At 38.2% G+C, this 13,896-nt stretch overlaps 1 protein-coding gene across 4 annotated transcripts in view; it reads left to right on the top strand.

The window, feature by feature from the left end:
- Positions 1 to 13,896, top strand: part of EFHC2 (EF-hand domain containing 2) — a 58,638-nt gene that overhangs the window by 32,517 nt on the left and 12,225 nt on the right. For all 4 annotated transcript variants that reach the window (XM_030233971.2, XM_050978878.1, XM_050978871.1 and 1 more), the window contains 4 exons: positions 1,634 to 1,799; positions 2,828 to 2,970; positions 7,068 to 7,264; positions 10,799 to 10,932. In XM_030233971.2, coding sequence (XP_030089831.1) covers positions 1,634 to 1,799; positions 2,828 to 2,970; positions 7,068 to 7,264; positions 10,799 to 10,932 — 640 coding nt within the window. The remainder of the gene's footprint in view (positions 1 to 1,633; positions 1,800 to 2,827; positions 2,971 to 7,067; positions 7,265 to 10,798; positions 10,933 to 13,896) is intronic.

Raw genomic sequence — 13,896 nt, 5'->3', positions numbered from 1 at the left:
AACCTGGTCTAGTGGAAGGTGTCCCTGCTCAGGGGGGTTGGAGCGAGGTGATCTTTAAGGTCCCTTCCAGCCCAAACCCTTCTATGGTCCTATGAGTCTGTGATTTTGGTGCATATTTACACACACATACTCTTTCATGGTGAAAATTACTTTGAAGTTCTCTGAATGGTCTTTCTTTGGGCTTGGCCTTTTGGCTGCTGAGTCCCAGGAAGGGCACATGTAGTTTTTATGGAGAAGAATATTGGCGGGATTGTGCAAAACCCTTTTTGACTGATTCAGGTGAAAGTATCAGCTTTTTGAGTCAGACCATATTCTTCTGAGAGGTAAAGGCTAAAGGAGAACTCATTATTTTCAGGCTAAAAAAAACCTCTGACATCTGAATGCTCACACCACTGTTAGGCAAGTCAGATTTTAGGAGTGTTGTGCTTTGATCTTCTGATATAGCCATGTTTAAAACCTTTTTATCACAAACCAGTTCAGTGTTCTAAGTGACAGCAGTTTTGTCACCCTCCTCTATTTGCACTGAAACCCATGCTACCAGTTTAGGTTATCCATCTCGCTTCAGTTCTGGGTAGAAAAGTTAAGTTTTAAAGGAAAAAAACCCTTTATTTCATGGGATCCACTTTTATACATGGTTCTCATCTCTCATATTCCTCTGACCTGAGGCAGACCCTGTGCTGAGCAGACCTCCTGAGGTCCTGTCCAGCCTGAGTTATCCTGTGCTCCTGAGGCTCTTTTCTTCTTTTGCCTCAGATCTGCCCATTTGTTTTCTCCCATATGCAAGTTCCTTACTTTCCTCTCACCTTTCAATTTTCCATGAACCTCATTTAAGCAGCAGACTGAGCTCCTGTGTGAAGTTTTATGTGAACACACTGGAAGCTGTTCTGCAGTGCAGGGGTGCAGCAAGGGGCCAAATGGGACAAGATTTTCACCAAGAGAGGAGTAATGAGAATCAGGGAAGCAGCACTTTTGGGAGGTACCTCTGTGGGAATTGAGTGCAGGTCCCTGGCCAGATGTGCCTCTGCTGAGTCAGGAAAGCTCCTGCTGTGTACCTGGGATCACTGATCACTGCAAGACAAGACTTGAGTCTGGGGAAAATCAGGAAAAACAAAGCTTCCCAAAACTCTGGATATAGTGAGTTGAGGGCTGAAGTTATTTGCTTTAGTGTACCAAAGACTTTTAATATATGTATGCTTAAATAATGAATACAATTTTTCTTATTTATGTATTTTTTTTCCTCTACCCAAAAGCACAGAGCAGGAAACTCATAGGACAGTTATTTACTGAATCATGTTGTCTCAAAGGATGAAAAATTAATTTAGAATTTTTAATTTATTATTTTATCCCATTTTAAACTGTATTTGTCCTTACTTTTGGCTGTGTATCTTAATGATATTTTGCAAATATTTTAAGATTATAGATGAAATGCTGAAATCCTTGAAGAAATAATTTTGCTGTTGGCTCTATAGAGTCTTCTTCTACCCTGCAACAGTAGGAGGGATCCTGGTTTGACTTTGATCTTTGGTCTGTTACAGAAGTAGGCTAACAACTATTCGTATTGGAAGTTTAAATCCTTGGTAAAATGCCTTCATCACAGCAGTAACAAATAAGTCTTGTTCTCTTTTTACTGCAGTGGATTTCACCCCAATTCAGTATAAGACCCCACCACCTCCAAAACCAGAAAAAATTATTCCTCCTTATAATGGATTTGGTTCTGAAGAAGATTCTTTGAGCTCCTGTAAGGGTGTGGTTATCAAGACTGCCCATAAGGATTACAGGCAATTCCTGGTGAAAGACAGGTATTTTGTGTGAAAAACTATTTCAGGTTTTTAAATTATGTATTTTTGTGAGGGACATAAATGTTATGTGGGGATGTCATTTTTTTCAGCAAAATATACAGCTCATCAGACTTTAAGGGACTGGGTCAGTGACATGGTACTCCAATTTTCTGCAAACTCTGCAAAATTTCTCTTTGGAGAGGGCAAATATTATGACCCTTCCATCTTCTACCTCCTTCCCTCTGCTGTCTTCAGTGGGAGTTTGACAGAAATCTTAGTTCAGGCATTAGTCAGGAATTTGGATGATCCAGCAGACCAACACAGATTTGTTTTTGTTTGACTTTCTGATACTTACTATATTTTTTTTAATCTGCTGAATTTCATGCAGTTTACTGTAGCACTTCTAAAGCTTTAACACTTTACTTTCCATTATGAAATGGTTTATTAGGCAGTTTAGTTTATTAGTTGCTTTGAAGACAAAGCAACAAAGCAAAGTCTCCTCTTAAAGATTCACCTGGAGAATCTTTGTAAAAGAGGAAAGCAGTTAGAAAAGGCTTGGGAATGTATTGACAGTGTGTGTACAAACACTGCAAATTATTTAAAACACAATCACTTGATAAATATCTAGCTAGTAAGGTCATCTGGTGGACCTGAATTTGTGGGAGGTAATCCTTGTATGAATTGCTATTCAGAATTTTCTTTGAAAATATACATACCCAAATGTGTTCTTCCTTTACAAATTTTCTGGAAAGTAACTTCGAGCTTGATTTGCAACTCAACTTGAATAAAAATTAATTCCAGACCTGTGGCAGAGAAGTAATTTTCCCCTGAAAATTATTCCTTTCTGTCTGACCAACTCTATCTTGTTTTTTTAATTTAAGCTGAAAATAGTTTTTGACAAAGTAGTGAATTTTATGCCATTTTCCTTCTTGGTGCAGTATTAACACAATTAATGTATATTACAAAACTCAGGAGAAGGCATCTTTTAGGGGTGAAAACTTTTCTCACACTCTGTTTTTGATTATTTACCTGTTTCTTTGCTGTTTTAGGTATGGCATGGACAGCAACATTCTGCGCTATGCGGCCAAACTCATCACGGACATCCCCGTGGACAAGGATCGTAAATTCATCATTTCCTTCTTCCTGAGTGATGACACCATTTCTGTTTTTGAATATGCAGAGAGAAACTCAGGTAAGAGGTGGCAATGTCTCTAATCAGCCCCAGCTCCCCTGCTCATCTGGTTGGACTTTGCAGTAAACATTGTGGCCAGACTCAGCAGTAGCAGGAGCAGGGATATGGATTTTTAAATGCAGTGGGAATTGCATCAGCAGGCCTGCTGCATTATCTTGCATAGCTGGATGTCATAGTAATTCATGATCTTCCTCACTCAGGATTACATTGTTCATTGCGTGACAGTGCTTCACAATATCCTTTGGGAACTGCAAGTGTAATACTTTAGAGCTTTTATTACATTTTAATTTGAAAATCTGACCTTTAAACGTTTGCTTTTGTTGTGGAATATTATTGTAACTGATGATAAATAGGGACGGGAAATACAAGACTTCAAGAATGAAAGACTAAATCCTTTGTTTTGCAAAATTGTGTTATGGAACCTATACAGCATCCATTGTATAGAAGTAGCTCATGAAAGCCAAACAGCTGTGACACTTTCTAACATATTTTACCATTAATCATGGAGTGCTGAGCATTTAAAGAGGGAAGATTTACCTGTGCTAGAGTCTGGATGTGTGTTTGTGTACAATACTGAACTGTATTCCAAGAGCCAAACTGACAGTATTGAAGTGACAAATAAATGCTTTGTTACTTCTCAGTTCCTTGACCACATTTATCCTATTGCTGGAGCATGTTCACCAAATGTTGCCATGTTCTAATTCTTTTGGCCTCTGTTGTCTGTTTTAGGCTGCCTCCAGCTGAGGATATGAGGGTTTCTGTGATTTTCAAGCATCTTTTTATTTTCCTGAAGTGTCTTGTGGCCAGATGGAAGGACACAGCAGTGGGAAGGATGTCAGGAAGTCATTCTGTAGTTTAGAGAGATGGGGTAGCTTTGGCTAAGCATGACCTTGGTGGAGTGATTAATGTCTTTCTGTGAAGTCCACTAAACATCTTCAGCAACAGTTTCAGAGCAGTTAACATCCAGAAGTGCCTTTTCAATCCAGAGAACCTCTGATGGCATCTCTGCTTGTATCCAGCCGTATTATGAGTGCATAAATAGGGACCTTAACCCCAGCTAAAATATGAGCAATACTCTGAGAAGTGTTTTGATAAGGTGTAGAGTACCTGCTTAGGACTTTGATGAGCATTCCCAGTTAATCCTGCTCCACTACAGCATCAAGATTTAGCACTTTTATGGCAGCAGTGTCTTATCAATAATTTACTCACTTCTGGGATCCAGTGGGCTGAAGCTTGTGCAACTTCTTTTGTTGCAGCTAAATACACACACACACACACACACACTTATGTATATATTTGATACGTAATGCTGCTGGGACGCTCAAGAGCAGCTCAGTTCTCCACCACTGAATGACATGTCTGATTGGCATTTTTTATGTCCAGAGACATAAAGGGTGCTAAAGGTACAGCTGCACTGTTAAATTGAAGAAGTCCAGGGAACAGTTTGAATCTTGGACCCCAAGCATGTGTACTGCCTGTTCAGTCACTTCTAGTTCTCCTTTGCACCATTTCGGCTAGAAAAGGCCCCAGAGAACCATGAGCACACAGTAATAATAGCTGTGACCTGAGACTCCAGGTTTATCCTACAGCACCCAGAGAAGAGTCAAACCACCCACTGCAGAGCAGATGTGGTCAGCTGGTCGAGCCATCAACAACATGAGTACCAGGCCAGAGATTGCTGCCTGCCTTCCTTTTATTTTGGAATGAGAATATGTGCTGGGATTTCATCTGGGAGTCCATTGAACACCGCTGGTCAAATAAAATGTGAATTGATAAATGGGCAAATTTGCCCACTAATAGTAACAAATGCTTCAAAGCACATATGAAAGGCATGTGTCTGTAAGTGGACTTTTAACTTCCCTGGGTTGTTAAAATGGATGGAGTAGCTGACTTTTTGAGGTGGTAGAAAGGTGAAATGAAAGGATATGGCTGAGAACTGGCCACTGGAGAGTTTAGTGAGAACAGCATTGAAAAGGCAAGGAATATGGTGGAGGAGATAGAGCAGCAGTTACAAAAAGTCCTGGGTCTGCTCAAATTTGTTTCTTCCTACCTTCCTTTTCTTTCTACTTTTTTTCTCTCACTATCCCTCCCTCCTTTTAGCCATGTCTGAAGTAATAGTGAATGAGTTTCTTCAGTGTTAAGAATGGGAAGACTTTGTAGAGGTCAGGTAGTAGTGGCTAAGGAAAAGGAGTATGATATCCAAAATAGCAGCCTGGGCATCCCTCTTGTACCCAGGTTCAGAGGGCTGAAATTTTAGCTTTTTATTTACATGAACTGGTAAAAATTGGCAAGTAATGCTTCAAATACCAATCCTTCAAATCCCAGTCCTAAAGGGAAAGTAGTAAGGTGCTCTCAGTTTTCTCACTTCAGCAACCTGAAGGTTTCAGAGAAGTACTTCACTCTAATATTAGTAACACTGAAACTCTATGAAATTCACAGGACTGGACATCTTGAAGTACTTCTTGAGATGGGGATCAAAGCCTGAGAACTTTGGCTCCCCATGAAGAAGATCACAACCCCTTTTTTACTCAGTGTAAGACCCAGCCAACAGCTGTACAAACACCTGCAAACTCTGATCTGATCTTAATGGAAGAGGGTTTTTCGTGGTGGTGTTTATTTTGTGCTTTGAGCCTGGCTTTTGTAGATTTCCATCAAAACTCCTTATCAGGTTTCAGTGTAAAATCTCTAAGTAAATGAGATATTTTCAGTCATTTTTCTTTATACCACTTGTAATGTATTAACCTGTAACATTTAAAAAACCATTATGGGACAGAAGTAGGTTTCCAATATAAGTGCACAATTGCAGGGAAATAGAGAGGCAAGAGTGAATTTCCAATCTTACAGAGACCTATTAAATATTAAAAACAGTTGCCAGGATTATATAACCTAAAAATTTCTTACTTGTTTTTATAGCTGGGTGAAAAGGAATATGTTAACATTAGAGTCACATTAATGATTTGAATTGTTTTTCGATTCAAGCAAGATCTGATGATTACCATAGTGGAGGGTTTTTTTGTCTTTTATGGTGCTAATAAAGCAATTAAGACAGACATCTGCTCCAAACTCTGGTTTAATAAGTAGTTTGGGTTTCACACTCATTTACAATTTTGACTATAAAAGGCATTTGATTACACTGTTCATCAGCCTTTTTTTACTGGATTTGCATCAGTACCTGGTATTAAGGCAGCATTAAATGTTACTAAAGGAAGATTTTGGCTTTTGGCTTGGAAGCTGCAATATCAACAGGAAGCAAACCCCAGAGTTGTTGTAGGGCACATATCCCAGTGAAACTAAACATGTGACATAAGGTTTTCCAGAAAGCTTAGTGCATGCAATGCAGTTCCTGTGGTACACCAGAAGTTAATACAGGAAAGTGAAATGTTCCTGTCAGCATCTTACCCACCCTTGAGTACCTTGTGCAGTTTCTAGTGACACAAATAAAATCATTATACTGTGAAAAAGAAGCCATGTGACATCCCCACCTCACAAAGCAAAGAGCAGATCACAGGTAAATTGCATTGGCAGAACAATGTGTGGAAGACAGTATCATGTCACTCCTATGTCTTTAAAAAATTTCCAAAGCCCTTTAAAGGAAGTTAGAATTAAAGTACATCAGAATTCACAATCTTTGTAGGACAGGGCTCTCTTAAGTTGTGATTTTTGTTTTCCTTTTTCTGCTTGTAAGAGTTTAAGGATAATTGCCTGCATCTTAGTGCTTGGATCTTAGGTTTCTCAAGGGCCAGTTCCAAGGCTGGCAACGGGGTTATGGGAACGATTTGAAGAGCCACATTTCTGTCCCATTTTAAAGAAAAGCAAAGCAGGGAAGGTGTTTGGCAGGCATTCAAATGAGACATGTCACAGAATGTGCACAATGTCATTGTTGCTGTGGACACTGGCAGAGACAGTCCTTTTAGCAGTGAGAGGCAGGGGAAGAGAGTGTTCTGAGACAGGAAACTGGAGCACAAAATGTGGTATTTAAATACAAATAATCTGGTTTGGGGTGTCTTTTTGCTGATGGCTTGGAGGTTTTTTTGTGTGTGGGTTTTTTTTTTTCCAAGTAAAGCCATAATTAATTATTTGTAATTCTGTTCCCATAGGGATAGCTGGTGGGAAGTTCCTGGAAAGAGGTCGCATTAAGAAGCCTGGGCAGGAACTCTTTAAGAGTGAGCCATCTGAATACTACAAGGCTCAGGATCTGTTTGTTGGAGCCAGAGTTTGTTTCCATGGTCACAACTTTCTTTTGGTGGATGCTGAAGAATACACGTTCAACTACATGGAGAAGAATGCAAATGAGGTGAAGCAGGCTCTTGTTAATTTCTGTTATCTCTCAGGACTGTGGTTTATACATGTATTTTTCAGAATTATTTATAGTGTTTCCTCATCCAAGGCTCACAGCCCAGTGCTCTCTGTCTAGCAATGGATTTAGGGGATGGCAGCTGGGAGTGCATGCAAGTCTGGCCACTCTTTACTGTCCATTCCCTTTTCCTTTCTCAGAATCCACTCAGTCTGCATTAGGGATTGTGACAAGGGATATCCCTGCCTATTCCTTCTTGAGGCTGTTCATGAACCTCTTGTCCCTGAGTTGACTAACCCTTGCTGAACCTACAGATACTGTCAGCTTCCACAACTTTCTGTGGCAGTAGGTTGAAAAGCTCACTCCCTGCTATGAAAAACAAATATCTGATAAAAGAAGTATCTTCTATCTGTTTTAAACCATCCTCCCACTACTTTCAAGGCCAGTTATACTGTTCTGAGGTTTATTCACCTTATGCATCACCTTTATAATTTTGTAAATCTAAGACCTTTCCCCCCCTCAGCCTAATCCTGTGCAGGTAAGAGTCTCATCCTTTTTAATCTGTCCTTGCAAAGTAACTGTGAGATGTGGAGGCTGGAACAGTGTTCAGTACTCAAGATGTGGACACATCCAATTTAGTTTTACTGATAAGGCTATTTTATGTCCTAATTTGATTTTTTGGGTTCATACACATTTTTCTACCAAAATGTTTCCCTTGTAATATTAGAAATTCATATTGCAGTCAGGAATTCAAGCTTACAGTGTTTATTGAGTTTTACTGTCTTTTCTTGTTGTCTTCAGAGGGGAGAGCAATAAATTGGGAGCTGGAGTGCCTCTGCTGCTTTATACTTTAGTAGAATGGTGAAATTTTTTGTAAATTAATATGGATTTGTAAATTAATGTGGATTAGCACCATCTGCCTTCCCTGGAACAACAAGGAAGATCTGCAAAATGCTTGTGGGTGTAAAATGCTAAGACTGCTAAAAGCTTAAAGCAGTAACATACAAAGCTGAAACCTCAAAAATGCAATCCAGTGTGTTTCCGTCCTGCTGAATGGTTTCTCCACCTGGTAGAATCAAAACCAAACCTTTTCTCCAAAATTCAGAGCTCATCTTGAGATTGTAAATGTTCTTTGGAATGTTGTTTGCATTGATTGTCCTGGATCAAATGGATGAGACTTTAGTTCTCCAGACTGAATGATTGTATAGTATCACAATAAAATCTGCAAAATGTGAAGAGGTGACATTGAAAATATATTCTTAAAGTGAATTTTGAAAGGCTCTTTGCACAATTAAGGTTTTCATGCAGCTGGTAGAAAAAAAAAAAAGGTTGATTCTCCCAGAGGTAGGGGCTTCACTCATATCTTTTGACTAGAGCTCCAGAAGTTTGCCTCAGTTCATCAGGGGATCACATACCCAAATCACAACAACTTCAGCAATTACTAGAGAAGATCAGAGCTGGACGATTGTTTAGAAAAAAGGGGAAACAAGATAAAAATGGCTATTTGTTAGTTGTTTCTAAAATTCAAAACAAATTATTTTCCTTCTGAATAGACAAGAGATTTCCTTCCAGTATGTTTTCTAAAACTGGTAAAAGAAATCTGTTTCTTCATGGAAATTGCCATTTTGACCACAGTTCTTTAGGCTTATGGTGATTTAGATGAAATTTTGATTGGTAATTATAGTGCAGGTGAATATTGAAAATTTGTTTGAAACCATCTAAGATAGTTGGAAAGCTTTAGTTTTCTGTTTCAAAATTACACTTACTGTATTGTCTTTATGTTAAAGGGAGAGAAAAATCACAGAGTCTTGTCATTTTGATTGCCACTTTTACTGAAAGTAACTTCAATGACCTAGCTTAAACCTTTTCAGCACTTCTGTTTTATTTTTCAATTTGAGGAAAAAAATATTTATTTAGAAAGTGTAGATTCGCTTGCAAAACAGAATAGGTGTGTTGTGCAGAGTCTTCTGGATATTATTAAAGTTTGGGGAGGACTTTTCAAACAAGGCATCACTGGAAGAGAATTCAGCATCTCTGAACTGTATCAATTGTTCTAACTTTGCTGTGTGCTGCAGCACAAACATAGAAAAGGGTTTTACTTCCATTGAATTCAGCATAATCATCTCTGAGTTAAGCAAGGCAAGCAAACCAAACTAGACTGTGACTAGAAACATATCAGGAGTCGCATGAGAAGGGGGAAAGCTGGTGAAATTATTGCCATGCTGCTTGGACACTCAATGCCTGTGTAGGTGTTTGGAATATGTAGTTTTGGAAAAAAGATGTAAAAATAGCTGTTTTGATATTGTAGAGAAGACAGACTCTTGAATATTCACAACACTTTGTCCATCCTGAAACACTCTGCTCTTTGAACCTTTCTGCTCAGTCTTTTCTCTCTGTTCCTTGCTTGAGCAGCAGAAGGCTTTGTGCTTATGCCCCAAACAGAAACATCTCAGAGAGGGGCCTGGAAAAGCTGCTGCCTCTAAAACCCTTTGATTGCTGGTTCAACTGCTCCAAGCCACTGCCTTGAAGGGCATTGCCTGCCAGGGCTGCACCTGGGGTTTTGGCAGAGGCAGAAATTGTCTTCTCCAATTCTGAGAAAAACCTGCAACTGCTGATGTATTGATTAAACTTCGATCAATTTGTACTGCTCTGGCAGTGCCATAGGGACTTTAAATATCCTTTCCTAGAGCATTTTGAACTTATACAAAGTGTGGACACACTTCAGCACAGTTGGGGCTGAGGCCTAATTTTTATGTCCTGGTCCTTAATACTAGTCATACCAAATTTCAAATAATTGCTATTGGAAGAAATGGGAGAAAAATATTTTCAGGCAGTTCATTGTGCTTTTTAAGCTAGATAGAGCATGACACATATAAGAACATAGTAGAAGTCACCCCCAATTTAATGACTAAATACTTCTATGTTTTATATTACAAAATGGGTATAGCAAATAAATCCTTGGTAGAGCACTAACACAACAATCTGAATATTGATTGAAAGCCTTAGTGCTTGAGTTCTGTTTAATCTGAGTTCAAATTTATTTCGATGCTCTATTTAGGAAGAAATATACATGTAAGCATTTTTATAAAATTGGTAAAATTGGTTCCTAAAAAAATTCCAATGTGCTGTTTCTGAGTATGTCAGAGAATGTAGTCCAAAATGAATGAGACTATTTGTTGGAACCTTTCTGGAGCCAGTGGTGAAAAATTAGCTTTAATATTGTGAAATTTATGACTTGAGAATTCATTGAGGGGCACCAACATAAAATGAGGACCAAGTTATTAGAACTGTACTTTAAACGTTTCTACTTCTGCTTTAGAAATTGAATGTTTCAAGGAAAAGTGGGTCGTCTTTTATGTTGCTGCACTAAACTTTCTGAGAATGCTTGATCTGATGATTTTTGTTTAATTGTTTATATTCTTGATAGTCTTACTGAGATTCCCAAGGGACCATTTCTCCAGCCTGGACAGGTCCCTCTGGATGGCATCCTGTCCTCCAGGTCTTTATAATCCATGTCTTATTTCCTCTTTTTAGTTCCCCATGGCTAATATTTGTGCCATCCTCAACAAACTGAAGAGCATGACTGAATCTCATGCCAAAGAAATCAGAAAGACATTTGCTATTACTGACCCTGAGAATACCAATGTGATTGGGTATGACACTTTCAGGTAAGACAGTGGGTTTGGGGTTTTAAATTTAATAGAGGCGCATTCCCCCAAAATATATAAAGCATGACTGGGTTTTGATGCTTTCTGCCCAGTAGCTGAGAAATGTCATAGATTTGTTTTGCATTTACTTGGAGATTATGTGTAAAAAAGAAAGCAAATCCATGTTCCAGGAAAAAAAAAAGTGATAGTTTCAAGTAAGCTGAAAAGCACAAGAGAAATCTGTCTGCTTTTTATGGAGCTGACACAGTGTTGTGAAGAAGGGCACAAGTCAGCAGTAATATATATGCTGAAAGATAAAGAAAAATCCATCCTGAGAGTCAAAGAGTAGTTTTGAAATTCAAGCAGGAATGTTCAAGTTGCCTCCTGAAAATGGTGTTTGGGTTTTGAACATTGGTAAAGAAGACAGTCTTTACAGAACTAAGGTGTATTGAAATTATAGAAGGCAGTGCTAAGCATGTTTCAAAAAGATTGGAAAGCAGTAGTGAGAACCATAATTAATACTTGGATATTAATTTAAGCATAGATAAAAGGAGCAGAAATCTGGCAATGATCCAGATATGGCAGTGGGCAGATGTAGAGATACTTGAAAGAGGAAATCATGTTCAAATACAAACTGATTTCAGTTTATCCCACAGCCAGAATACTTGAGTGTATGAACTGTGTTGGGCACAGTACTGGGAAGGTTAATGGTGTGAAACAGAAGAGAAAACTTTGCTTAGAAGCATTTGGTTTTCACAGAAGTAATACACTGTCTATTTAGGAACTGTCATAATAACTAAGGCATGTAAGTAGATGAATATTGCATGGAATGTCATCTCCATAGGAATGCTAACCAAGGCAATTGCTTCTGAAATATCTCAGAAGAGAAATAGATCAGCAGAAGGTTCTTTCAGCAATTCAAAGTGAAAGTAGTGAGAAATTAAAACAAGCTGGTGTTCAGAAATGAAAAATAAGTGATTTAAAGGTAGGATTTAAATTAAAATAGGCCACAGTTTTTGGCAGCTTTTGGTCAAAATATTTCTGAAGTCAGATATTTTACTCAGCAGAAGTGAGATTTTGAATTGCCAATTGCATTAAGAGGGAAGATGTTATTACTTGAATAAGAAGAGAGAAAATGGAAAGTTCATGTTTAATGGGAGAAAGTTCCTGGCACCTGTAAAAGGTTTTTAATTTATATACAAGGTAACTCTTTAAAATAAAAAAAAAACTGTTTTAGTTCAAATTATGAAAGATTCACCTGCAAAACTTTGTGCATGCACTAAGAGCAGCTCAAAGATTTGGAACATTTGTATGATAGAATTAGGAAAGCAAACTTTTAGAAGGGATGACTGTGCTTTTAAATGGCAGACAAAGCTTTTTATTTTATCCAGAGGAGGCTCAGTTGAGTTTAAATTTAATCATGGACATAATCTGTGCAGCTGTGAACAGCTCAACAGTTTAATTTAGGGTGGTTCTATTCTGTGACATGGAGAGATATGTCTGATCACTTGGAATGGAAGGACTTGGTTTCAGCCACAAAAAATGCAGGAGCCCTCTCCATGAGCAGGAAATCTGGAGAACCCAAATAATCAGGGTTTTCTGGGCCTCAGTGCTCATCTGGGCTAGTCTCAACACCCTTTTATTGCCCCCATCCCTCCTATGGGGGAAGGCCTGGGGTCTAACAGGGGATATTCACACTGCCAGAGGAAGAATTTGCCTCTAAGGAGCCTTGAATGTTTGTGCTCTATAGTGATAGTAGGTTTTGTTTCTGTTAGTCTGTTTGTATTACATCCAGTAATCAAAAGGTTCTCATTATAATCTGTGAATCTTATTTTAGAATGAAAGAAGCATTTTTAATGACAAAAACAAAAACACTTCTTTACATCTATAAAAATTCCAAGATACTTCTATGTGAATAGAATATTTTTTCTTTCAGTTTCCTAATGTGTACATCTCTGTTTATTTTTAATCTGCCATGACATTTGATTACTATAACTAAAAACAAATGATTATTTTTAGTGCAGGTAATTATCTGTGTGACAGCTTCAATGATAATCCTCTTTCCTTATCTTAAATACAGCTGAGGTTTTACTCAGCTTTGAATTTGGCTGTTCAGATTTCATCCTTTCTACCTATGTAATTTATATAATCTGCATGTAAAACTACATCTTTAAGTATGATGTAGTGAAGAGAATTGTGGTTATACAATTTACTTTAACTGCTTTCAGAACCCAAAATCTTCAGTACTTCATCCAGGAAATAAATATGTGATGTACACTGAAGCTAAGCTATCCCCTAAGCTATCATTAGAACCATTGAAATCTTTGTTAAAAAGAGAATTAAAAAATATTTAAAACTTAGATGCCTGTGAATCACACAGCCCTATCCAGGCTGTTTTTTCTCATAAGCTACTGGCAAGACTGTTTGCTGTTAGAGACAAAGAACCATGTGGGTCTAACAAAGATGCCTATCTTCAATTCAGCTTGAGAAGCAGCTCTCTTGAGCAGTTAATTATGACTTCTTTCTGTAATAAATTCAGACTGCAATCTGTCCTATTCTTCTAGAACAAAAAAAGACATAAAACAAGAGATAGCTAAGCTGTGGGAACAATTATTGGAGCTTGTTTTTTTTTTGGTCAGGGAGAGTTTAGATGGCATTCTGTTTGTGAGTCTTGGGTCTTACTCATTAGTCCCTCACAATCACTAAAATATTTCTTAATTCCCAAGTGAAATAATTTTATCTGTGGGTTTTAGTGATTTGATTGTCACTGACTGGATTGAGAAAATAAAAGACTTTTAAAATAAATCCTGACAGTGGAAAAATCTGTGCCATGTATGGAAATGCAGTCTGAATTGGAAATGGCTGATGTTATCTACAGCCCCCAGCTCTGCTAGCCCAAGCCCTGGAGTGCCAGGCTTCTCAGGCAGCATTGTCCTCTCTGTGTGTGCAGTGGTGTTTATTGCAGGCTGCTGGAAGGAGGCTCCA

Source organism: Serinus canaria, chromosome 1, assembly GCF_022539315.1.
Source record: "Serinus canaria isolate serCan28SL12 chromosome 1, serCan2020, whole genome shotgun sequence".
Lineage (NCBI taxonomy): Eukaryota > Metazoa > Chordata > Aves > Passeriformes > Fringillidae > Serinus > Serinus canaria.
The sequence above is the reverse complement of the archived record's forward strand: the minus strand, read 5'-3'. Positions and strand labels throughout refer to the sequence as shown.